Source organism: Euleptes europaea, chromosome 4, assembly GCF_029931775.1.
Source record: "Euleptes europaea isolate rEulEur1 chromosome 4, rEulEur1.hap1, whole genome shotgun sequence".
NCBI classification, from domain to species: domain Eukaryota; kingdom Metazoa; phylum Chordata; class Lepidosauria; order Squamata; family Sphaerodactylidae; genus Euleptes; species Euleptes europaea.
This window is the reverse complement of record NC_079315.1, coordinates 106,851,599-106,876,168: the sequence shown is the minus strand read 5'-3', so window position 1 is coordinate 106,876,168 and position 24,570 is coordinate 106,851,599. Positions and strand designations below refer to the sequence as shown.

The following is a 24,570-nucleotide window of genomic DNA, read 5'->3' as shown; positions in this document are numbered from 1 at the left end:
AGTTAGTGTCAAAAAGTAACTGAAAATCCTAAATAAAATATCAAAATACACAAAGCAACTGAAGCACAAAACGCTGTATTAAATACAGCCGGGATTTAAGTACACTGTGTACCACTTTAACATAAAGAACAGAAAATAAGGAGTTATTAATATTAGAACTTAAGTGATAAGAGGCAGTCTCATTAAATCAGAACAGTTTCAATTTGTGATCTCTTTCCATCCGTTCATAATTAGCCTGCACATCCTTGAAAGATTGTGTGAATGCCACACAAAAGTAATTTTTGTAACTTTTTGGATGCTTTTAAAGAGATATTAAGAAAAAAATCTGACAACAAATGGCCTCAGTTATCACTTTCTGCGTTAACACTGAATGTGCATTTAAAAAAGACAACAACTAAAAGTTATCATAGTCTTTCTTGTCTTTTTTCCCCTCAGCTTCGAATCCGTCTACTCCGTCACTGTCCCGTCTCCTTTTGCGGTTGTTGTGGATATTGAAACGCTGGTTCATCTGGGGCAAAGGATCCATTCCTAGAACTTTGTGTATTTGACGGAAAGCAAGGAGTCGTAGTGCAAACTAGTAGTCGGGGGGGGGGGGGAGAAAAGTATTGCAATTAACTTCTATGAATTTTAGTAAGCTACGTCAAGAACTCAATATTTTACAGTATGTAAAATTTTCAGAATTCTTCAGTATGTAACTTTGCCACATTTTAACTAAGTGCTGCAATAATGTAATTTGTGAATGTTCTGTGAATTTGTTAGTCATGTCATGGATAGGGGTTGCCAACAGGCCAGGAGAACAGTCTCCTGTCCCTTTAACAGAAGATTAATGTGTGGAAAGCTTTTCATAGCATGGAGGGTAAATGGCACCCCATTAAGTCTCCATTAAGGGGATAGGAAATTTTTCTCAGGGCGAGTTGGCAACCCTAGTAATGAAACAAATAGGTCTCCTATGGAGAGTGAACTGCATTTCTCCCCATTCTCTTCTATCAAAATGGGGGGATGTTGCTGTTTGTTCCTTTTCAGAAATAAAGTTAGCCGGGACCCAGGGAAGGGGCCCTTCTGTCATGGCAAAACTCCCTGCCTAGGGAGATTCTCCTAGCTCCTTCCAAGGCCATCTTAAGAACGCTTCCTGGGAATAAACCCTATTGAATAAACTTGAGCAGATCTGCTCAGAATAGCTCTCTTCGTTACCTCCTGTCAAGAGTCAGAAGATCCTTGATATGCCAAAAGGTTTCCTGACTAGTAATAGCAATGCTGCTGCTGCCTGTTTTGATTTACTTGGTGTATGCATTGCTTTTCATAATGTATTCAGTATTATTTTCTTAGTGATTTTCAGAAATGGCATTTCCTTTTTTCAACCTGTTCAGAGCCTTTATCAGTTGAAAGCTAACTGATAAACATATACAATTCCTTTTCCTTTTACTCCAGAAAGAGTAGCAAAAACTATCTTTTATAGGTGATTCATTCGTTAGCTTGGGTTTTATTACAAAAGATTGCATATCTTCACTATTTACCTATTAGATATCCAATACCTTTAGCCTTTTTAAATTAACTTTTAATCACCTGTGCACTTGAAGTAATATCTTCTCGCTGCTGGTCTGTCATTAAAGCAAGGGTGTCAAAAGGATCTTTTTCACATGGGTCCAGAAGGCCAGGACCTCCTAAATCAAAAAGGATAAACAACTTTAATTTTATTATAACTATATTATATAGGTAATATTACTTGTTACCTTAGTTAATAACAAAAGTATGTGTGCAGTATATAAAACTTGAAGTTGAACAGACTACCAGTTAAAGGTGTAGTCAAGAAACACAGCTTTACCTTTAAGGATAATTCCTGAAGATATACATTCAAACACTCTTCTAAGTGCATCCCCAGGGCTTTGTGGTCCAGTCGCGCTGCTAATTGCCTTCTCTACTAATAATTCCATCGCCTGAGCAGAATGAAGAGAAATAAAGATACTACTGTTTATACATCTGTTTAAAAATGAGACGTGGGATTTCACCAAGAACTTGTATGCAGCACAAAATAATTGTATGAAGGTTGTCCAATACAGCCTTAAAGTCCACGTAAAATTAACAAAACTTTAAACATAGAATAACAGCAGCATCGGCCGGAAGCCCAATCACATGATTCAAGTTCATATAACCATAAGTACTAATTAATTTGTTGTTATTGTAATAATGGAAATCTTTTTCTTTTTGTTATAAGCTGCCCTGGGTATTCCTTGGAACAGAAGGGAGAAACAGAAATCAGCAAAATAAATAGTAAATACTGCCACACTTATTTCAATAGAGGCCATATGAAACAGGACACAAATTACAGACTCTGTTGTTTCCTTTTCATTCCACAAAATGTCATCTCATCCTGTAAGTGAGCCAAGTAACTGAATGCAGGTTGGAATCTGGGGCAGTCTTGGCATGAAAATGGGACTCTATTGTAAGAAATACTGAAGAACCTTATGCTACAAGAAGTTGAAAAGAAACACAGCCAAGAAACAGTGATATAACTTGCAGGTCAGGGGTTCAACAAATGCTGTTGGTAGATGGCTAGCAGCAACTATAAGTCTCAGTTTGGAGAACACTTGTCCCCTAGCTACCCATCAAACTGAAGATCACAGGCTCCCAGCATGGTGTAGTAGTTCACAAGACAGCCAGCTTGGTGTAGTGGTTAAGAGCGGTGGTTTGGAGCAGTGGAGTCTGATCTGGATAACCGGGTTTGATTCCCCACTCTTCCACATGAGTCATGTGTGAGCTACTCACTCCTGCTGCTGCCTGGATCCAGCATTTGAGGGTTAGCGTCAAATGGTGAGCTGCCCCTGATAAATGTAGGAAAATTGGTGGAAACTGGAGGCTGCTTCCTTATATGTAGTCATGGATCTCTCCCTAGATCAGTGGTGGCGAACCTATGGCACGGGTGCCAGAGGTGGCACTCAGAGCCCTCTCTGTGGGCACGCACGCCGTTGCCCCAGCACAGAGTTCACCTGAGTTCGTTCCCCCAGCTGAGGAGGCTGGGGACTAGCGGTGCCTTCCCGGCTCCTCCGGGAAGCACCGGGCTCCTTCCCAGCGCCTTCTCCGCAGTCGCTGGCTGCGCGCTCCAGAAGTGAAGACAACAACGAGCCTTCTGCCGAGGACTGGAAGAGGTGGAGCCGGGACGGGGCTGGACCAGGAGTGGGACACCTGGGCAGCCGTCTGCGGCAGGCTGGTTGGTGACTGCAGTGCGGGGGATTGGCGGTGAGGGCCGAACGGGGGCCTGCCTGGCGTTTGTGCTGGAGCCGAGCTCTTTGCTTAGCTTGGGTTTCCACTCTGCTCGTTCATGCAACCGAAGGTGCCTCTGAGCGTGTGCAGAGGGCTGTCCCCACCATCAGCCCCCCCGCATAACAGTCTTTTTAAATTCGTATGAAGATAACAGTTGGAAAAAGAACCAAACTGAAGGGGTGGGGGCTATGCTCCAGCTGCTTTCCTTCCCCCGCTCGGCCGCCCATGCAGGGTTGCCAACCTCCAGGTAGCAGGAGATCTGCTATTTCAGTTCACCTGGAGAAAATGGCCGCTTTGGCATTGGACTCTATGGCATTGAAGTCCCTCCCCAAACCCCACCCTCCTCAGGCTCCACCCCAAAAACCTCCCGCAGGTGGCAAAGAGGGACGTGGCAACCCCTAGCCCCATGTGGACTTGTTGGCACTTTGCCATAAATAAGTGGGTTTTGGGTTGCAGTTTGGGCACTCGGTCTCTAAAAGGTTCACCATCATTGCCCTAGATCTAAGCCATCATTAATAATGGTCAAGTATCACATTAAGAAGCAGGTTTGCAGATGCTTAAGTACGAAGCAAAGTTATTCCAGGAAATTTTATGCATAATCCTGAGAAGGCGGAGGAGAAATAAATCACCTGTGAAGTCGTTCAATACAAAATCACACACATGTGCCCATCTACCCACCCCTATGTTATCATCACTATCCTGTACAGGAAAACGTCTTTTAAAATGTTGTGCACTGTTCAGAAATTAAGGAAGCAAATAGAAGACAATTTCTGTTAACACCCCTACTTCATACGCCGAACATGAAGAAAAACCATATCAGAAATCTGATACTTCAACTGGAAACGGCATTTGTGGTTCTAAAATTACTTACCCAGCTTGGAAAGTCAGACCAAGTGGGAACTCGCTGACAGAGGTCACGAAGAATACGTATGATAATGACACAGGACTGCAGACCATTAGCTCTAGCCTTGAGAGCAATACAAAATCAAGTCAATTAATCCCAGCGCTGACAGAAAAGACGCCTTTAAGAAAGCTAAAACGCCACTGTTCAATGGAAGCTCAAACACAGAAAAAGAAACAAGCCACTTGGAAACATTCCAGAGCTGCCATTTACAGAAGCATTTTATGCAAAGGTTAGTTAGTAACTTAACAAGTCAAGGTGCACAGGTTATACAAGACTAACATCCCTTGGTTTCCTGCACACTTTGACCTATGGTTCATCTGTAATAGAAAATATATCTTCCTATGATAGAAATACAAAAGTAAAGAGCTAAGAAGTATAGAGACTGAAAGGCCGTGGGAATCTCTTTGGTTTCTTTGTTGTGCCTTTGCTAGAGCGCAAAGTCACTTAACCAAATAGTTTCTCACCTTTCATTCCCTACACTTAATGCATTTATAGAAATAAAGGGAAAAGTCTTAAAATCTAACACACAAAGCTTTAAACACACATTCTGTTATTTAAAGCAAAGTTACTCTGCAGCCTTATGGAATACATTACTAATACAAAACATAGGTTCCCCCAAAAGCGAGTCAAACTTTAGTTGCCATCTTAATGGCCAGAAAAACAAGTTGTCAGATTGGCAAGAACTACATAAAGCAGATCTTCTGTACAGATTGTCCAAAATAAATGAGATTTTTTTTCTGGTCATTTAAATTTTAAATACATAGATATATTTACTAAGGGCAACCTTGATTTTCCCCCCTCCCACATAGTTCAACATCCAACCGAACAACTGAACTACTCTCTCTCTCTCTCATAAGGCTACAAGAAGAAAGTAAAATGATGTTCCGAACCTGGAACCACTTAGCGTGGCGTAGAGCAGCCAGAGCGTCAAGGCATTTTTGCCTGTCCAAGACGTCCGGTGGGTCTTTCACCATACCCGAGGTTACATCTAAAATGGATTGAATTCGCAAAATGCAGTGAGGAATGGGTGTTTGACCAGGTGAGCAAGACACTTCCTTAAATCAGCTTCCATGTCACACATGCCATTTGTATTGCAATCCCTGTCTCCAATGCGATTCAGTTACTGCCTCTCAATCCAGATAAGGACAGGAGCCCAATACACCGGACAATCGAGAGCGTAATGAAGATTAGCTCTCAATCTTGGTTTTTTTCCAATTGCCCACCAGATTATGCAGGATGCTGCCATTTGTTAAAATAAACCTCTGGAGGAAAAAACAAAAACAAATTTCCCCTAAAATTAAATGTTGAAGGAAGAATGGTTGGACACAGCGCACCAGCACAGGAAAACACAAGACAGAAGGAACACAAAAATCCACTTGAATGAAGCAAAAGTTACAACAAACTGTGAGCAGAATCTATCACGAAGCTCTCCCGCACCAGCTGCGTTGAAATGAACTGTGGTGCTTGTATTCGGTAGACCATTCATTTTAACAGAACTTGTGCAGAAGAACGTCTGGATGGATTGCGCCCTGTGTTTGTTGGGACAACTTAAAATGGTCACATGCTGCCTTAGACGTAGTCCTAGTTAATGGGCCCAAATTCGTCCTAGACACTCAAGACCCAGGATATAGTAGGATACCTCACATTAATGCAAGGTAAAATATACATTTACAGAAACAATCCAGATTACTTGGTTTTGTAGCATCTGAAGGAATGTGGAACATGAAATAGAGTTCCAAAGTCAGGAATATCTATAGATTTTTAGTAATTCTTGAGCTCTCTGGGTTTCTATTGTATCATGCCATGTATATCCATCCCAATTTCATCCAGAAAGATATCAAGAGAAAGCTGAAAAGACAGGTCTTGATAAGAAAAGAAATACCTAAACCAGCAGAAGCAATAAGCAATGTGGGAGAAAGAAAGAAAAACCCTTACACACTGCATCTGGTAAAGTCATATCCCCCCCCCCAAAAAAAAGGTTTTATCAAGTATTATAGCAATTGTGACTAAATATGTCACATATGGAATTTTTTTAACCTATGACCTCAACCAACTCTAATTGTCTGCAGTTCCATAATTCTGTCACTGCTGCTGATCAGTAAAAGGATACTTCTAATTTTTATTCCTCTGCTGAAGTAATATATTTGCTGTTACATTTTTCCTCGTGGCACATTAATCATGTATTGTAACTGAGTTTTGTGTGGATTATTTAGCTGAGTTGACAGAACATTTAGTATAGTCTAATGTAAGCAAACATACTGGTAACAGCAAAGTCAAGGACTCATGAAACACACCAACTAGAAGAATGTATGCGGAAGAATTTAACCCATCAGGCTTGAGGGTCAACCACCTGCATATAAAGAGGACACATCAAGCCTGAACTTCTGTCGATGACACACTTGATCTCAGCACAGGATAATCCCATTTCATCTACATTACATCAGATTTCTTAGGAAAAGCCTCTTTCCCCCTTCTTTATATGGAAATTTTCCTGGTGGGATTCGTGTAATTTTCCCTACTGGGTGACTTTTAGTGGCTATACCGATACAGCAAAGGAAGAGTGAATCATACCAGTGAGAAATTTAAAAGCAAATAAAAGAGACAGTAGGATCACAAGTGCATCAAGTAAAAGGAGAGTGAAGTTTAGGAGAAGTGGGTCAACTGAGGCCAAAGTAAGAAGTATGATTGGATAATTAATGTATTTAAAATGAATTCATAGCAATTTAACTCTGACAAAAGAGAAATTGTCTATTTAATATGACTGTAGGGCAAGCTCCCCATGTCTCACACCAAGCTATTTCTACTCTTAAAATTTTTACATATAAATAGATGTAATGACTTCAGTTTCTTTTTAATCAATCACTGAAGTCATTAATGATTTTAAGAATAATGGTAGCAAACATTCTATTTGAAAGCACTACTTGTTGATGAAAGCATCAACATGAAAGCATCAAACTATGGATGCAACCCAACTCTAGAAAAAATGCACGTTTTTGCCATTGACCTCAGTGGGAGATGGACTATATTCATTATGTATCAAACTTGAAGCCATCAGAAGATGCCAAAGCAGCTACAGAAATTGGGAATATATCTGGGCTGGATATCCATTAGAGAAACTCTTCTATATGTGGATTTTTGCATCTTAAGACTCCAAGTGGATTAACCCCTTAAACACTAATCCTTAAAAGAAAAAGATGCCCAACACCCTATTGACTTCAACCAACCAGTTTTAACTTAAAGTGCAGATTTTTTTTTACATTCTTTAAATAAGGGGTTAATCTTCAATAAGACATGCTGTGTCCACACTATTTCCTTATTAAAAAGTTAACAGGTATGCCATTCTCTTTAAAGTGCAGATGTGAATTACTACCCAGTCAACTATTTCAAAGCTAGTGTGAACACTGCTTAATTCTAGAGAGAGAGACAAAGACAAGAAAAAAAGACAAAACACAAAAGTAACAGTTAATGCTAGGACTATGCAACCAGACCCCCTCTTTGTATCAATATGGCAGGTGTGACACTGAGCTTTAGAAAAACCTTGGTCAAAAATCCTTCCAATGTCTTGGCAGCCATCCCTGACAGGATCAATTGTCTCTGCTAGAAGGCTTTGGACCGGGGGCTAATAAGCTATGGATAAAAAAATAGATACACACAGATACACTTTGCTGAAGAAAACACAATCCACAGCACAGGTCAGAGCATCTTTACTACTGCTGCAACTGGAGTCAGTTCAGTGAAATTTACTGTCAAATGCACAAAACTGTAAAGTAAAATTCCTAGACAGTTAACAGTTTTGCGTACACTAACCCCTCCTTCCGTTTTGAATTAAGATTACATTGAATTAATATGTCATTCGACTCTGTTGGCAAAGGTAAAATAAATTTCCTTAAAATTGAGTTCTTCCAGCAAAGCCTTCCTCGCCACCTGAATTCAACTCCCAAAAGCCAGCTAGAGTCCTTCAACCATGTTAAGACACCGAGCATTGGGAGCTGCAGTTAAGAATGTACCATTGGTTCTGCAGCAAATAAAGCAACAATGTTTATAGTCTTGTTTACTGAAAATATACAGTTAAAATTATCACCACTTAAGCATTTCAAAGGTAAACTTTTTTTGCATATTCATTTTAAGCTGCTCAGTGTCTTGAAGAAATTATTCAAAATAAAAAGCTTTGGTCCCCTCAAGGTAATACTTAGCAAGTGAATCAAACTTAGAATGGCAATGCTAATTCAGGTTTGGGTCAGACAAAAGAACAGAGCTTTGTTTTCTTTTGAAGGCAAAGAACCAATTTTTCTAGAGTTCAAACACTCCACTGTTGACAACAGTAATTGATTCTTCTTCACTGGCAAAATAAATTACGTATTTAACATTACAGACAGCAAATCACAAGTTAGCAATGCTTCTTTTTGCACCAAATTAGAAGTTGCGTATCACCAAGATGTATTTGGTGCTCAGTCTCTTAGTAAAGCTGAACAAACAAACAGAACTAATGGCAATAAACAAAGGCATTTCAGCTACTTCAGGATTTAGAAGGTTGACAGCATTATATACACTCAAAACATTTAGCAAACACCAAATATTAGACACCAGGGAGAAAAATCATATGGCCATTCATCTTCCAAGTTCTTGTTTCTTTAAGAAGTTTTTGTTTTACACAAAGCTTACTTCTAGGATAATTGTACTTCTAAAGACAATTTAAGGAATTGCTTAAATGCTGAAAGAATAATGCTGAGAATTATTTAGAATTGATTCCATGGTTTTATACACATTCAAATGCATACCTGCCCCCTCACAGGCGCACACACATTCTTCAACCTATACTATTCAAAATATAGCCTTCAATTCCATGCTTATAGATTCCTGGTCAGCAGTACCACTGTGTCTGCCAAAATAACTTTTTGCAAACACAAGACGAAAGAAAACAAAGTTCATTTTATCTGACCCATAAAATAGAGCCAACATACTGCAGACATTAAATTATCATGCTTGCTGGCTTAAGAATATTTGTAGCTTTCAATGAGTTACAGAGGAGGCCCTAAAGCAACACTGCTGGCACTAGTAGAACCACACTCTTCATAAATACACATTGGGTTTAAAAATCCATCTTCTGCTTTAATGGAATGACTTCACTAGCTCTTCTAACTAAAAACACGGCACATGTCAACCGTTCAATTACAAACTCCGATCTCAATTCCAGGAGCTGCAGGTGACAACCTCAAAAAACTAGAAAAACATATCTTGTTACAAAGCAAAGCCAAATCAATTTGAACTTATAAATCAACTGCACAATGATAGATTATGTGCAGCAAAGCCACACAAGAAACATCAAAAACTGATCTCATTTTGAAAACATATAATTCAGTTTCCTGATGTAATTTCTCCCACAGGCAGGAAACTTTTCCTGATGATCAACTTGGAGGTTCTTGCTATGGAACATTTCCTTTACCAAAGAACTGAGGTTTTGTTTGTTGAAAAGAAATTATTAGCTTTTCCAGAAATTTGAGGTTGTTGGTTGCAGTGAACAAGTCTAAAATGCATTATATTAAGAACTAAAGTTTTGGGGAGAAAACTCTCTAGCAAGACTGGTTGATGACTAGATTGGCATTAAATGTGTACCACATGCCAGCATGTTGCCTTCCAGGACTTTATGCCATCTAGAACAGAAAACATTCAAGGCAATTAAAACCGCGCATCTTTTAGCAACTTCCAACCTCCATCCCTCATGTTTTCTTCTCGAATGACAGGCGATGTCAGCGTGATAGTCACTTGCATTTTCGGTTCCACACATGAATTCAAAATGATTGCTGCTTCTTGTATTGCACACTTTATTTCATATTTCTCAGGGCTTATTACCTAAGCAAAGGAAAAATACAAAGCATCTACAATTTTTCAGAGAAAAAGGCACTAGTCATTAATGCAAATTATAAGGGGTTACATCACACTTTATGCCCTCTGGCTTCAAATAGGAGTGGGGCACACCTACTGTAACTGAACCCTGTATGGATTGAGACACCTGTTTTCTTGTATTTTGGCCACTTCATGTATAACAGCTCTTTCAGCCTCTGTGTATACACACAGACCTGCCAACTGTTTAGACCACTTCATGCATATGAAGCTTAAAAATGTAAAGGTAGTCTCCAGTGCAAGCACCAGGTCACAACAGACTCATGGGGTGACTTCACTATAAATCTGTCAGTCTTTGTTATTGTTTTACTACCAGGGAGCACGGTTACTTGTGTAGCATTTTTCATGCATAGAGGTCGTTCCAAAGCAGGATTTTCTCTACGCAATTAGTGAACCCTAAATACAAAGCCAGAATCAATACGAAGAGTCCTGCTGATCTGGACCAGTGGTTCATCTAGTCCAGCAACCCCTTTTGCACAGCAGCCAATCAAGTACCCTGAAGGGTGAACAAACAGGGCACAGCAGCCAAGGTCTGACGTTGCCTCCTAGCACTGGTATTCAGAGGCCTGCTGCCTACTGACTATGGAGGTTCCATTGAATTGCTAAAGGTAAAGGTCCCCTGTGCAAGCACCAGGTCATTCCTGACCCATGGGTGACGTCACATCCCGACATTTACTCGGCAGACTTTGTTTTCGGGGTGTTCTGCCAGTGCCTTCCCCAGTCATCTTCCTTTACCCCCAGAAAGCTGGGTACTCTTTTTACCGACCTCGGGAGGATAGAAGGCTGAGTCAACCTTGAGCCAGCAACCTGAAACTGACTCCTGTCAGGATCGAACTCAGGTCGTGAGCAGAGCTTGGACTGCAGTACTGCAGCTTACCACTCTGCGACCAGGATTCCTATTTAGTCACTAGGAATGACTATATCCTAGCACAGGGAAAGAAAACTTCACACACATCAGTTTCAAACACTGTGCCCCAAATAAGGATGGCAGAGGGAATCTAGGAGATAATTCTTTTCATGCAAGCACAGTATTCATATTATGTACCTAGAAAACAGTTTGTAACTAATCCGCGTGGTTTAAAATAAATCAGGACAATCAGAAAATCTGACTGGCAGAATGAAGTTTTAATCTTTGGGAAAGTACAGACCATCTCGAGACTATACATACAGCAAGCTGCTTGGGAAGGCTTTCAGCAATACGACTCAGCAGCGTCTTCGACGGCTTCTCAGCGCACAGCAAGACAAGGTTGACATTTCGGTCTCCTCGGAGGAGCAAGCCCTTTGCCAGCACCCCCACTCGTAAGACTCCTTTCAAAGCTCTGTGGGAAAATGAAGCTTCCGATAAATGTGGGTATTTCAGATCGTCGCCACTGTTCAAAACCGACTCTGCGGCTCTTAAGAAAAACAGCACTATGCAAAGGATCGCGCACGTTACCCATGACCTTACCTCTACAGTTCTGCACACGCACCAAACTAGGGCAGAAAGCAAAGGGTTTGGAAAAAGAGCTAGTTATCATAAAGAGATATAACTGTGACTGGTTCAGAATTTTCTTAGAGTGGTTCCTCAGTGGAACAGGCTTCCTCGGGAGGTGGTGAGCTCTCCTTCCCTGGAGGTTTTTAAGAAGAGGTTAGATGACCATCTGTCAGCAATGCTGATTCTGTGACCTTAAGCAGATGATGAGAGGGAGGGCACCATGGCCATCTTCTGGGCATGGAGTAGGGGTCACTGGGTGTTTGGTGGGGGGGAGGTAGTTGTGAATATGACCCTGATGGTCCCTTCCAACTCTATGATTCTATGAATGGGTGTTTCTGGCACTGGGAGGATCTCAGAACCCTTCTTTACTGCCAGCAATGGGGAAAGAAGAATAAGAGTTGGTTTTTATATGCTGACTTTTTCTACCACTTAAGGAAGAATCAAACCAGCTTACAATCACCTTCCCCTCTTCATAACAGACATCCTGTGACGTAGATGAGGTTGAGAGAGCTGAGAGAGCTGTTACTAGCCCAAGGTCACCCAGCTGGCCTTATGTGTAGGAGTGGGTAAACCAACTCGGTTCACCAGATTAGCCTTCTCCGCTCATGTTGAGGACCAGGGAATCAAACCCGGTTCTCCAGATTAGAGTCCACTGCTCCAAACCACCGCTCTTAACCACTACACCATGGTGGTTCTCACAAAGGATAGGCAGCTTCCAGCTTGTAGGGATGCACTGCACTCCTGAAAGATCTTCTCACCAAGACAAAAGGGAGGCTGCTAAGGGACCCCAGCTCCTGGTTACTCCTGGGCAATGCTTGTGCAACAACGAAGCCTTCTGTTGGCAAGCTTTAAGAGTCCCTTCCAGCCCTTTCTCTAAGTGATGCTGCTAAAGAGTGCCACCAGTGTGCACAAAACCCAAGATTTCTGGCTTTCAAGAACAAAACCCTGACTACTTTATCAGAAAATTCGACAGCAAGGCACAAAATATGGGGTCAATTATGATTCCATTTTGTCTTCTTTCCTCTCTAAATAAATGCTGACAAGAGATTTCAATGCAAAACAATAAACAAGATGCAAGAATATCAGAACGTGCCTGTCTTTAGTGCCTTCTTTTTTATCGTCTCCATCCTTGCCCTTGGTTTTGTCGTTGTCGGTCATATTATCAGACACCAGTTTCAATGCACGTTCAGTGATGGACACTATTTTTTGGACTGCCTGGAGTTCCTCCTCGGTTGGGTAGATAGCTGCATGCTTGGTCATCACGTAACGGTCATCTGATGAATCTGGTCGACGGAGAGGCTAAAACAGAGAAAGAGCATTTTAAAATTAGGATATGTTTCTCCTCTACATTTTATATATCTTAAATGATTTATGTTCCTTGCAATTGATTTTAAATAATGACCAGTTATATTAAGAGTGCTCAAATAAAGGACTCGAACTCTTGAGGGCAAGGTTATAGCATATTGTTTGTCTGTAGTGTGTCAGCAAATGCCTTAGGAGGGTGGGACAACTTTACTGTCCTTTTTGAAGATCAGAGCTAGAACACCTGAGATCAAAGGCCATTCACAGGGCAGCAGGTTTTTACTGTTCAACAGATCTGTAAACTTGCTGTGCACACCTGCTATTTCGATAACACCTGAGATGCAATGGGATGGAAAACGCATCAGTCCTAGAGGAGAGGGCCTTTTCAGCATAGTCAACGGAATTTTGTTTTTCCCTCGCTTCCTTTGTCAACATAGCACTTTATGGGTGTCCTGTTAGTTACAAGCAGAAAATTTCATATTTTGGATTCTACTGGATTATGAGGGTATTATAAGGGCTAGCTTCTCTAGGTTCACCACTGTCTCAAACATCTCTCAAGAAAATGAGGGCATTCTTAGTGTGTCTCACTAGCAACAAGCATCCAGTATCCTATTCAAGGGAGCATGTTTTACAAAGTTCCTTCTTTAAGTAGACATTCACTACTGACATGCACTTCAAATGCCACAGAGAGGCCAAACAATGAGACCAAATCGAAACAATGGCTACCCTCTACAATAAGTATGTGGGGTGGCACACTCATGCTGTGCAAATGGGGACCCTTAAGGCTGATATTATATACCACCACCGCTTGTCAAGGAAGGGCAGAATTCTGAAAGTTCAGGTTTTGCTGAAGACAGGGCAGTGTTCAGTTTAAGTTTGGGGTGGGGGTGTCTTTACTCTAATCCCCAGATGGACACTGCCTTCTCTTTATTTTAGAGACCATGGCTGCACTCCCTAATCCAGGGGTCCTCAAACTACGGCCCGAGGGCCGGATCCGGCCCCCGGAGGGCTTTTGTCCGGCCCGGGGACCGAGAAAGCCAGTCCCCCCTTGCCCCCCTCCCCAGAGCTTTTCTGGGCTTCCTGGCCGCATGCGCCCAGACGGAAGCCTCCCTCCCGCCCCAGTCGCCCCCTTCCCTGCTCCCTCTCCAGCCCAAAACCCCCTTTCCTGGTGGGAGGAAGAGGGCGAAGGAGGCGACTGGGCGGCGCGAGGCGGCAAGACGCCTTGTGCGCCGCCCAGTCGCCCCCTTCGCCCTCTTCCTCCCACCCTCCCCGGCCCAAAACCCCCTTTCCTGGGCGCATAAGGCATCTTGCTGCCTCGCGTGCCGCCGGGTCACCCCCTTCCCCCTCTCCCTCCCAGCCTCCCCGGCCCAAAACCTGCTTTCCTGGGCGCATGAGGCATCTTGCTGCCTCGCGCGCCGCCCAGTCGCCCCCTTCCCCCTCTCCCTTCCAGCCTCCCCAACCCAAAACCCCCTTTCCTGGGCACACGAGGCGTCTTGCTGCCTCGCGCGCCGCCCGGTCGCCCCCTTCCCCCTCTCACCCTCCCCGGCCCAAAACCCCCTTTCCTGGGCCCAGTCGCCCCCTTCTCTTCCGCAGCATGCCCCACCGGGAGACTTCTCTTATTGCCTAGCTTTGTGGCCTGGCTGGGCCTGGCCACCTCGAGCTCCATGCAGAGGCGCCTGGTCCTTTGGGGCCCTCCACGATGCAGCCCAACGTGGCCCTGGCGTTCCTGTTTTGGCCGCAGTCGGGCAGCGTTCTCACGGCTCGGGGCTCTCTCTCCTCCCGGGGGTATCCTTGTGGCCTGGAGGTAATTGTAGGGGCCCCTTGGGGGTGGGTGGGCATATCTCCACGGAGAAGAAGAAAAAGACTTGTGGCCATTTATGCACAGGAGGTTTTGCCTTGGATTTGCCGCTCTCCATCCGAATTTTCCCCATCCGAATTCTCAGAACTCAAAAGTAAGTTCCCCCCACCCCCGGGCAGAGTTTGGAGAATTCGGATGGGGAAAATGTTCATCTGGAGAGCGGCAAATCCAAGGCAAAACCTCCAGTGCGTAAATGGCCTTGGTTTTTACATGCCAACTTTCTGTACCACTAAAGGGAGACTCAAATTGCCTTACAATCCCCTTCCCATACTTTCCCACAACAGACGCCCTGTGAGGCAGGTGGGGCTGAGAGAGCTCTAACAGAGCTGTAACTTGCCCAAGGTCAGCCAGCTGGCTTCATGTGTAGAGGTGGGGAAACCAACCAGGTTCACCAGATTAGCCTCCGCTTCTCACGTGGAGGAGTGGGGAATCAAACCCAGTTCTCCAGATCAGAGTCCCCGCTCCAAAACGCCACTCTTAACCACTACAGGGGGAAGGTCCTGGCTTGCGAGGAGGATGCTTTTCCGGAGAGCCCCCTCGGCCGCCACCTCCTCCCCCGCACACGTGGGGAATTTGTTAATATTTTTTTCAAACTATAGTCCGGCCCCCAACAGTGTTTGAGGGACAGTGAACCGGCCCCCTGTTTAAAAAGTTTGAGGACCCCTGCCCTAATCAAAAACATCAAGAGGGGCCTCACGGGAAGCAAAGCCATCAGGAAAGAGTTACATTCTGTGACACAAGCTTCCTCTCCCGGAAAGTTAGTATCAAAATGTATATGGAAACCATTCATCCAAGAATCAAAGGCGTGGACCCCACAGCTTTAGCTGATCAGGGTTTCTAGTTTAGCTCAAGAGATGCGTGGAAGGTGTCAAGAGATGCATGGAAGATGCAGGCATGCTCAAGACTGCAACGCTGAGCCCATTTATCTGGAAAATTAAACAATCTACATCGAATATCAACATTTGGGAGTTGTGAAAGGGTTTGAAACAGTTGAGCTTCCTAGAAAATGAGGCCCACCGACAGTAAATATACATTGGGGGAAAATTAATTTCTTCATAACAGGACAAAAAATACATGGGCTCTGTGAGCAGCTCTCAGAGATGGGCAATAGACCTGTATTTCTTAAGTGCCTTCAGAGTCTGGTGTGCACACTGAAGAGACCCTCACCCACGAAGGAGAGATTGTCAATCTCAAGCACAAACCATAGGCATCTGATGCTTCTTTGTCAGGAGCCACATTGACATCACTACTTAGCTCCTCCCCCCCAGCACATGGACCCTGAAAGGAAGGAGACAGAGGATTTTGGCACCAGTAAGGGGAACTAAAGTACAGGAAAGTTTAGGATATCTGAAGGGCTGCAGATACTGCATTAAGCCCAGGATAGCTGCCACCACTCAGGAATCAGGTATGCACTGCAGGGGTGAGTTCAAGGGCAGTGAATCCAGTTTGCCATCAAGAAGAAGAGTTGGTTTTTATGCCCTGCTTTTCTCTACTGAAAGGAGACTCAAACTGGCTTACAATCACCTTCCCTTCCCCTCCACACAACAGACTCCCAGTGAGGTATGTGGGGCTGAGAAAGTTTGGAGAAAACCGAGACTAACCCAAGGTCACCCAGCAGGCTTCATGTGGAAGAGTGGGGAATCAAACCCGGTTCACCAGATTAGAGTTCGCTGCTCCTAACCACTACACCACACTGGCTCCACAATGCCAAGATACAGCTGCTTCCTCTAAGACACCTTGATGGCTTTTTTTCTGCCGGGGTCTCCAAGTGAATATAGGAGAGGCACAATCACAGAAATCCCTTGCCAATGAAGACATCATTTTAGGCCTCTTCTGTACAAAATCTGCGCAATACCTGAATTTTCAAAACCAAGGTGTGATTTTTATACAGCACCACCTCACACTTATGGCCACACTAAGTGTAGAGAAAGTCAGTGTCAATGAGACATCTATATTATGTTTTGTTTAAATTATATTTTTTCTGTGGGGTGGGGGGGTTTGTAAGCCACTTTGAACACATGAAGCTGCCTTATACTGACCCTTGGTCCATCAAAGTCAGTATTGTCTACTCAGACCGGCAGTGGCTCTCCAGGGTCTCAGGTAGAGGTCTGTTCACATCACCTACTTGCCTAGCCCCTTTAATTGGAGATGCCAGGGATTGAACCTGGAACCTTCTGCATGCCAACCAGATGCTCTGCCACTGAGCCACAGCCCCTCCACATCTGACCAAGTTCTCTTCCAGGATTAAGACCTGCAAGATGCCGGAGTCAAACCGGCAGCAGCTCTCCAGGGTCTCAGGTAGAGGTTTTTCACATCATCTACTTGCCTAGTTCTTTTAACTGGAGATGCCGGGGATTGGACCTGGGACCTTCTGCATGTCAAGCAGATGATCTACCCCTGAGCCATGGCCCCTCCCCGAGGAAAGCAGGGAGGAAAGGGTGATAGAAAGGTCTAAACAAACAAACAAACAAATGGTGCAGCTCATATTTACTCACCGCTGGTCCCTGGGGCTGTGGTGGCATCCCTGGTCTAACACCAAGTAGCCCAAGAGGGCCTGGGGGTCCATGAGGATATCCCCCATCAGGTATCCTGCGTCGGTCATCCCAGTGATGCTGCTCTTCTTCCATCCTCCTCCAGTACATGTCCTCCTCGTAACGCCTGAAGGACAAGAATGAAATCACGTTTTGGTTGCTATAGGAACAGCTTCACTTACTCTGCACTCAAGACTTCAGGTTCCATCAACGTTAATACCAACAAACCACAAAACAATTTTTAAAAAGCAACTATTACAATGGATGCAATCCCCCTCTGCTGAAACAAATGGGAGTTTTGCTACTGAATACTGTAGGAACGAGTTAGCACCCAAAGAAAATACTTCTTTGTCTTAAAAAGGGTTCACTGCTTACAGTCTGTTATCCAAGTGGTAAAGCCAAAATTAATTCACATTCTCCAAGGTAAGCCTTCACTGAAATATAGTTTACATGGCATGAATAGTATAATACCCCTTCAGCATAACTTATACGAGCCAACATATTTATTACCTGATCTCCATCCTCCACCGCTCCTCTTCTTCACGCCTTCTCCAGTATTCTTCTTTCTGCATCTGCTTTCTCATCTTTTCTTCTTGTATCTTCCTTGCCCGGATGCTAGGCTTTACCTCTACTTGCAAGTCAGGGTTTACTTTTTTCTGTTTCAAATGAAAGGATTTCAATTTTACTCTACCTAACCTTCCTGTCAGACTTACTGTCTATAGAAAGAGCCGATTATACGCCTGGAGGAAGATACATTTGTATTGCATTCTGACACAATGCTTCATGTTAAACGTTACAAAGAGCTACTAACATTCAGACCAGTGGAAAACAAGGTGCTAAGGAACCATGGCCTTTTCATACAATGCTTTGCATTGCTTTTATAGCTTCACATGCTGATGGGGCAGCTGTGTCCACCAGGTTTTGGGCAGCAAGGAGCCGGTATTGAAAAATCATTACACCCTCACTGTAATGTTCTGTGTTACAACTTTAATAGAAATGTGTTAAAATGGGGAGAATACAGAACTTAATCTTTAAATGTAGACCGCACGGTGCGTTTATGAGATAAAAACCTAACTGAGACATCTGCTAAAGATACCTGTTATTAAAGTTCTGAATAATCACTGAGCAAAACAGAAGAAAAATGCTTGGAACTTGTTTGGCAACGGGTGGAGGTTACATCTTCCCCTCACCCCTGCTATGCAAACCTAAGATCAGAAGGCAAGCGAGGGCTCCCGCCCTCTTTGCCCTCACCTTTCCCACCACATCTTCAGTGAAGAAGAAAACAGAGCAGTAGACATGTGGCTGGATGGCTAGAGAGGTAGTGATAACAAAAAAGGGTGGGGCTGGGAACAGCAATTATATGCAGGTATCCCATTTTTTGACCGCTGAATACTTCATCCAGGTATCTCATTTTAGCTATGCATTTCTGTTTCCATAACCACTAGTTACTTTTATTTACTTCATTTAATATCTTCATTTATATCTTGCCTTTCTCCCCAATGGGGACCTAAAGCAGCTTACATAATTTTCCTCTCCTCCATTTTATCCTCACAACATCCTAGTCCAACACCTTAACCACTACACTACGTTGGGTCTCAGTGTGTACACGAGGGCTAATAATATACCTTTTAAAAAAACAAGTCAGGTGAGATCCTAATTTTCACGAATTTAAGACATTCTGTACTTGGTTATGAATTTGCCTTTCTCAGCAATGTGTAGTTATTAATCTGTAACTGTTTACAATGTACAACTGTTCCTTGCAGGGCTTTGTGGCATATACAACACCAATCTTGTCATGGCCAGCCTCAGAGTAGACTGAATAGCAAAAACCCAAGTCAGTCAAGAAATAGACTAGAACCAACAGATGCAAGAAGGACCTCGTGGTCCTTTCGTCTGCGTCATTTCACCTTATACTGGAGTCTGTGTCGTCTTCCTTTTAAATGCATCTCCTTGGCATTAGGGTCATTAAAGCTGCATTCACACAACTTGCAGTGGAAACGGATCACCTTCCCTTCATCATTCCGCACCTTAGAAATAAAGAGAATGTCATTTCAGAATATTCACAAAATTTGCCATTTAGTTTGCACAATAATCTAAATGCATTCTTTTTTTCAAATCCCAGACAGATTTGAATAATAATACTGCCAATAAAAGTGTTGGACAAACTGGCCACAGTAACTCTCCATTGGGTTTACAGTCACTGGCTTTTGCAAACCACAGTTGATGCAGATCTGCAACCTTCTCAGCATCAGACTTCCAGACCAATTTGTGGGTGTAAAGGTCTGCCAAGTCGCAGCTGAATTATGGCAACACCTCATGAGGTTTTCAAGGCAAGAGACTAACAGAGGTGGTTTTCCATTGCCTTCCCCACACAGCAACCCTGGTATTCCTTGGTGGTCTCCTACCCACGTATTAGCCAGGACTGACCCTTCTTAGCTACTGAGATCTGACGAGATCAGGCTGGTTTGGGCCATCCAAGGTCAGGGCCCAAACCATGTGACTTTAAATATTTTGTTCCTTGCTGACTTGCAGGAAACATTTTATTTCAGAGGGTTTTAAAATTTAAATGGGGGAAAAACAGCTTTAACACATGAAGCTGCCTTATACTGAATCACAGCCAGTATTGTCTGCTCAGACTAGCAGCAGCTCTCCAGGGACTCAGGTCTATCACATCACCTACTTGCCCAGTCCTTTAATTGGAGTTGCTGGGGATTGAACCTGGGACCTTTTGCAAGCCAAGCAGATGTTCTACTGCTGAGCCACAGCTTTACTTTTTTGCCTGTTTGTATCTTTGTGATCCATGAAAACGTGATTTAATTAACACTGTTGGTTGTTTTAACTTGGGGGCAGGATATTCATCGCAAACCATGCAGAACAGTGGTTACCGAACCTCTACTGAACTGTACACAAATCAAATGAACAGAAATAAAACGTTAAAATGTTCACAGCACTTTCTGACCATTCCTTTTTGTTTCCCTATCTTTTATGTATCTTCTCTCTCAGAAGGTGGAGGCACAGTAATAGGCTAGTTCAGAAAGTCAGGTAACTGCAGGTTACAATACGTTCACTTTTCTTGTCACTGAATATCAGCTATCACTTACTAATTCAATGTCTGCACAGACACAAATCCACCGGTAACAATTTCAGAAACGAACAGCACCACGACACCAGATTTGCCCAGTGCTTTAAACACATACGAACACATGAAGCCGCCTGATACTGAATCGGATCCTTGGTCCATCAAAGTCAATACTGTCTACTCAGACTGGCAGTGGCTCTCCAGAGTCTCAGGCTGGGGTCTTTCACATCACCTACTTGCCTAGTCCCTTTAACTGGAGATGCCGGGGGTTGAACCTGGGACTTTCTGCATGCCAAGCAGATGCTCTACCACTGAGCCACAGCCCCTCCCCTTACAGCTTTCCAGTTTTACAAGCTTTCCCTACTGCATACCCCTCTGTCTGTTACACTGGAGCTACTGCTACACAGCTTTGAAGGCTTTTTTATTTCTTTTGCTGGGAGAATCACAAGTGCAGGGACACAATATAAGACTCAAGACACAGGCTGAGCAGGGGAACATCAGCAGAGAAATATAACTGGTTCACCATTCCCAATCTACAAATTTAATCAGACACCACAAATAGTTAATGGAACATTTTAAATTATTTTCCTCATGCATAGACAGGGAAGGCATGGTGGTTAATAGCATGCTGATTGACTTGATCTTGTTTTTCCATATTACAGGAAGAAATTTAGCACAGTAATTCTGAGTTTATGCTTTTTTGTACAACTGAATCTTATATATAGGCTACATACATACATACATACATACACACACACATATATTCAAATCTTATATATATTATATATATTTCACATTAATACCTCTTCCACATAGTCATGGCCCACTGGCTGGACATCACTTTGCAAAGCAGCAAGAGATGTAGGCGTTACAGGTTCAGAGGATGTATCTTGTTTGATTTCTTGGGTCTGTACTGTAGCAACAGAAGGAGCTGTTTTGACATTTTCCACTGCTTTTAATTCATCCACTTTGCTTCCTGTTGTCTGTAGTTTATTGCCACCTAATATAAAAGATTTAAAGTGAAATTTAATCTTTATGTACTTTTAGGTTAAACTTGTCATTCACAAATGTTTCTTGTCACAGTTTGGGGCCTGGGTATTACTCAAAAATCCACTTGGATACTCTGTAAATCTGACATCAAAGATTATCTGCCTTTAAAGACTCTTAAACTAATGTCTTCCCTTCTGATCCATGAAAGTTTCATAGCTTTGTCTGGTTAAAATTCTACGTAGCCTGCTTTAATGTCTTCCAAATGCAAACAGTAAGACACAGCACATTACAATTTTTCAAAAATAAAATGCTATGATGATCAGAAATGTTTAGCAGCTGAAATACATAGAAAAGTTCCAAAACTGGTATGATGCAGTAGATGAAGACTAGTTCACAAACAAGTTTGCAGAACTGCAAACTATATTTACTTCTACAGGGCTTTTAACACTCGAGAGACAAGGCAGACTACATTTTGGAGTTGCATTATATGGCAACTTTATGTTCAGCATTAATTAATGTGTGAAGATTGCCCAGGAAGGAGAAGTTTCAAGGGGCCTTACAGTAAAACAATAAAGCTAAACATGCAGAACCACTGGTAGTCAAAATCTCAGCAGAGATAGGGAGACGTCAGATACCGTACAATTCTAAATTTATACATAAGCAGGTTTAAAATGTACATCATTTGCTAAGGTCTGTAAAATGACTTCTGTACTTACCAACAAAATTAATTTTGGGTGTCGATATTTTCTTTACAGTGACATTAGTTGGAACTATTGTTGACTTGTTGGATGCTGCATTAAGCAGCACATTGGCAGAGGAAGTGAGAATTTTCACGGCAGAAGATGCAACGGAAGAATTCACGGCATTGCTGCTAGTTACGATATTCGAAGAGGCTGCTGTTGGTTTGGAAGCAGAAGCAGATGTTGAAGATGTCGCCTGGGTGACAACGTTTGGTTCAGTTGAAGGAATGGGTTTCCCAAGCTTAGTGTGCAGCTTAACCACCTAGAAGAAATAACAGCTCTAGTCATTAGCAAAATCTACACACACACACACACAAAAAGCGAAACGTGTCAGAATCATGTTGCTTGTACTTTTAATAGTATGCCAGTTAAAGGAACTGTCAGAAGCATTTGTACAGCAAGAATTAGGTTACTGAACAAAAATCTAATGAATTCTAATACACACATTATGGATAAACCCGCTCCAAAAGCCTCCCAATTTTTTCCACATATATCCTGTACGAAATCTTAGAAAAGTTTATTCTATGTGTACCTCATGTGCTGCATTTGTTGTATAAAATGTAAACCCCCCAATACCTTTGCCAACCATAACAAAGTTTACTTAAGGGGAGGGGAGACGAAACCTACTTTCTGATGCTTAGCTCCACGAATATGAGCAGCATAGGCATCGGCTCCAGTGCAAGACACATCACAAAGTTCACAGCGCAACTGGTTTTGAGTCCCACGAGCAGATGAATTGTTGCTGGTGGTATTCTGTGATGCTTTCAGGGCAGCTTCTTTCTTTTTATGTTTCTGTCCTTCCAGATGTTCCTTGTAAGTCTGTTTAAATGACCACACACAAAAAAAAGTAAAATACACACATGCTGTGTTATTCATCTCAATGAACAAGCAAAGACCATGAGGTAGGTTTATGACTCATTAACAGACTGATTTTGCTACGATATTTACATACATCACAATTTTCACCTGTAAGAATTCTGTTTATATATTCCAGAAAATACAATTCTCCTTACAATTACAATCTGCCAAAGAGTCTAGCACAGCAATTCAAAGAACACAACAATGTAAAATAAAATACCATGCAACAGGTAAGATAGATAAACAGTTATTTTAATGTCAACATGTGATCAGATACAGTTCAAGCAAAATGAAGGCTTCAATTTAAAGTTTTATTCAACTGAAAGGATTGATATCTACTTCTAAATGTGTATTACATTCAACCATTTCCAAGCTAGCATGCTTTCCAATCAGAAATCTCAGTTCATTCCAAACAGAAATGTTAAACTCAGGTTATTAATACATATCTGGTTTGAAGCAGAAACAAGGCCCAGAATACCATATTTGATATTACATAAAACTGTGGCCAGTATACAAAACTCAGACAATTAGTGGTGAACGCACTTATGTTTCTTGCAGCTTTCCCCCTTTACAAAACACCAGCACAACCGCAAAGCCTAAAATCCCAAAGGGAGGGTGCTAGCTTGATGTAGCTCTCTAGATCTGGCCAGCATCTTCAATATTCAACGTGTGCGCGAATTATGGGCCATCAAGTCGCTTCCACTTATGGCGACCCTATGAATTAATGACCCCCCCAAAAAAAACGTGAGCCTTCTCAAACACAGTACTGTTTATTGCAATACCTATTTTAACCTTGAAGCCTTCTTGGCCTCTTAACATATGAATATCTGCCACATACAAATGGATTTCACAATGAAAACGGTACCTGTGGTCCAGCACAGCTGATCTTACAGACATCACAGTAATGGATCTGGGGTGGTTTGGGGGGTTGTTTTGGTTTCAACTGTTTGTTTTGGAATGGTGCCTTTTTAGTAAAGGTGGTCCCTGTCCAAGCAGCTGTGGCGGCCGCTGCTGCAGCTGCCGCCGCCGCCTGTTTCTGTTGCTGCTGCTGCTGCTGGTAATAAGATGATGCAGCTGAATATACTGCAGCCTCATAGCCAGAGTAAGAGGTACCTTTAAACAATTACAAAAAAATGGGGGAGTTATATGTGTAACGTTTTGGCAATTATACTTACAGTTTTTCTCAGACATATAGCTAGAATTCCTTTCATTAAAGTGGGTGGATCCTACCCATATCCTACCACTCCATCGAGCAAAGTTTATGTATTTGTTTATTAAAATTTTTATACCCCAGCATTCCTTTAGGCTTAAGTCTGAAAACTTCCTCCAACTTAAGTGGCTCTTTCATTGGAGGAAGAGCCATGTAAGTTGGAGAAAGGCTCCTTAGGCTGGAGGAAGGTTGACTCCATCCCAGTATTTTCCACACTAACACAATGTGCAGAGATCAGTTTGCTTCAACCAAACCAAAACTAACGCAATATAAACCAGGGGTATCAAACTCATTTGTTACGGGCCAGATATGACATAAATGTCACTTCGTCGGGCTGAGCCACATGTACTATAAAATTTAATGCCAGGTACCGGAGATACAAAGTTTATAGAAGACACAGGCACAGCTAATTACTGATATTATTTTTTTAATTAAAATACAAACATGCTTAACACAATAACACTC

The 24,570-nt window shown here is 42.6% G+C and overlaps 1 protein-coding gene across 1 annotated transcript in view; it reads right to left on the bottom strand.

Annotated features, from left to right (window-relative positions):
• Positions 1 to 383: 383 nt before the first annotated feature.
• ZFR (zinc finger RNA binding protein) overlaps positions 384 to 24,570 on the bottom strand; it is a 35,690-nt gene continuing 11,503 nt past the window's right edge. The window contains exons 6-20 of the mRNA XM_056847971.1: positions 23,761 to 24,008; positions 22,665 to 22,856; positions 22,014 to 22,299; positions 21,111 to 21,307; positions 19,136 to 19,255; positions 17,739 to 17,884; positions 17,193 to 17,355; positions 12,631 to 12,836; positions 11,232 to 11,382; positions 9,871 to 10,012; positions 5,053 to 5,150; positions 4,130 to 4,225; positions 1,823 to 1,934; positions 1,564 to 1,661; positions 384 to 574 (exon numbers count right to left, since the gene is read on the bottom strand). Of these exons, the coding sequence (XP_056703949.1) occupies positions 395 to 574; positions 1,564 to 1,661; positions 1,823 to 1,934; positions 4,130 to 4,225; positions 5,053 to 5,150; positions 9,871 to 10,012; positions 11,232 to 11,382; positions 12,631 to 12,836; positions 17,193 to 17,355; positions 17,739 to 17,884; positions 19,136 to 19,255; positions 21,111 to 21,307; positions 22,014 to 22,299; positions 22,665 to 22,856; positions 23,761 to 24,008 (2,435 nt within the window). The 3' untranslated portion in view covers positions 384 to 394. The remainder of the gene's footprint in view (positions 575 to 1,563; positions 1,662 to 1,822; positions 1,935 to 4,129; positions 4,226 to 5,052; positions 5,151 to 9,870; positions 10,013 to 11,231; positions 11,383 to 12,630; positions 12,837 to 17,192; positions 17,356 to 17,738; positions 17,885 to 19,135; positions 19,256 to 21,110; positions 21,308 to 22,013; positions 22,300 to 22,664; positions 22,857 to 23,760; positions 24,009 to 24,570) is intronic.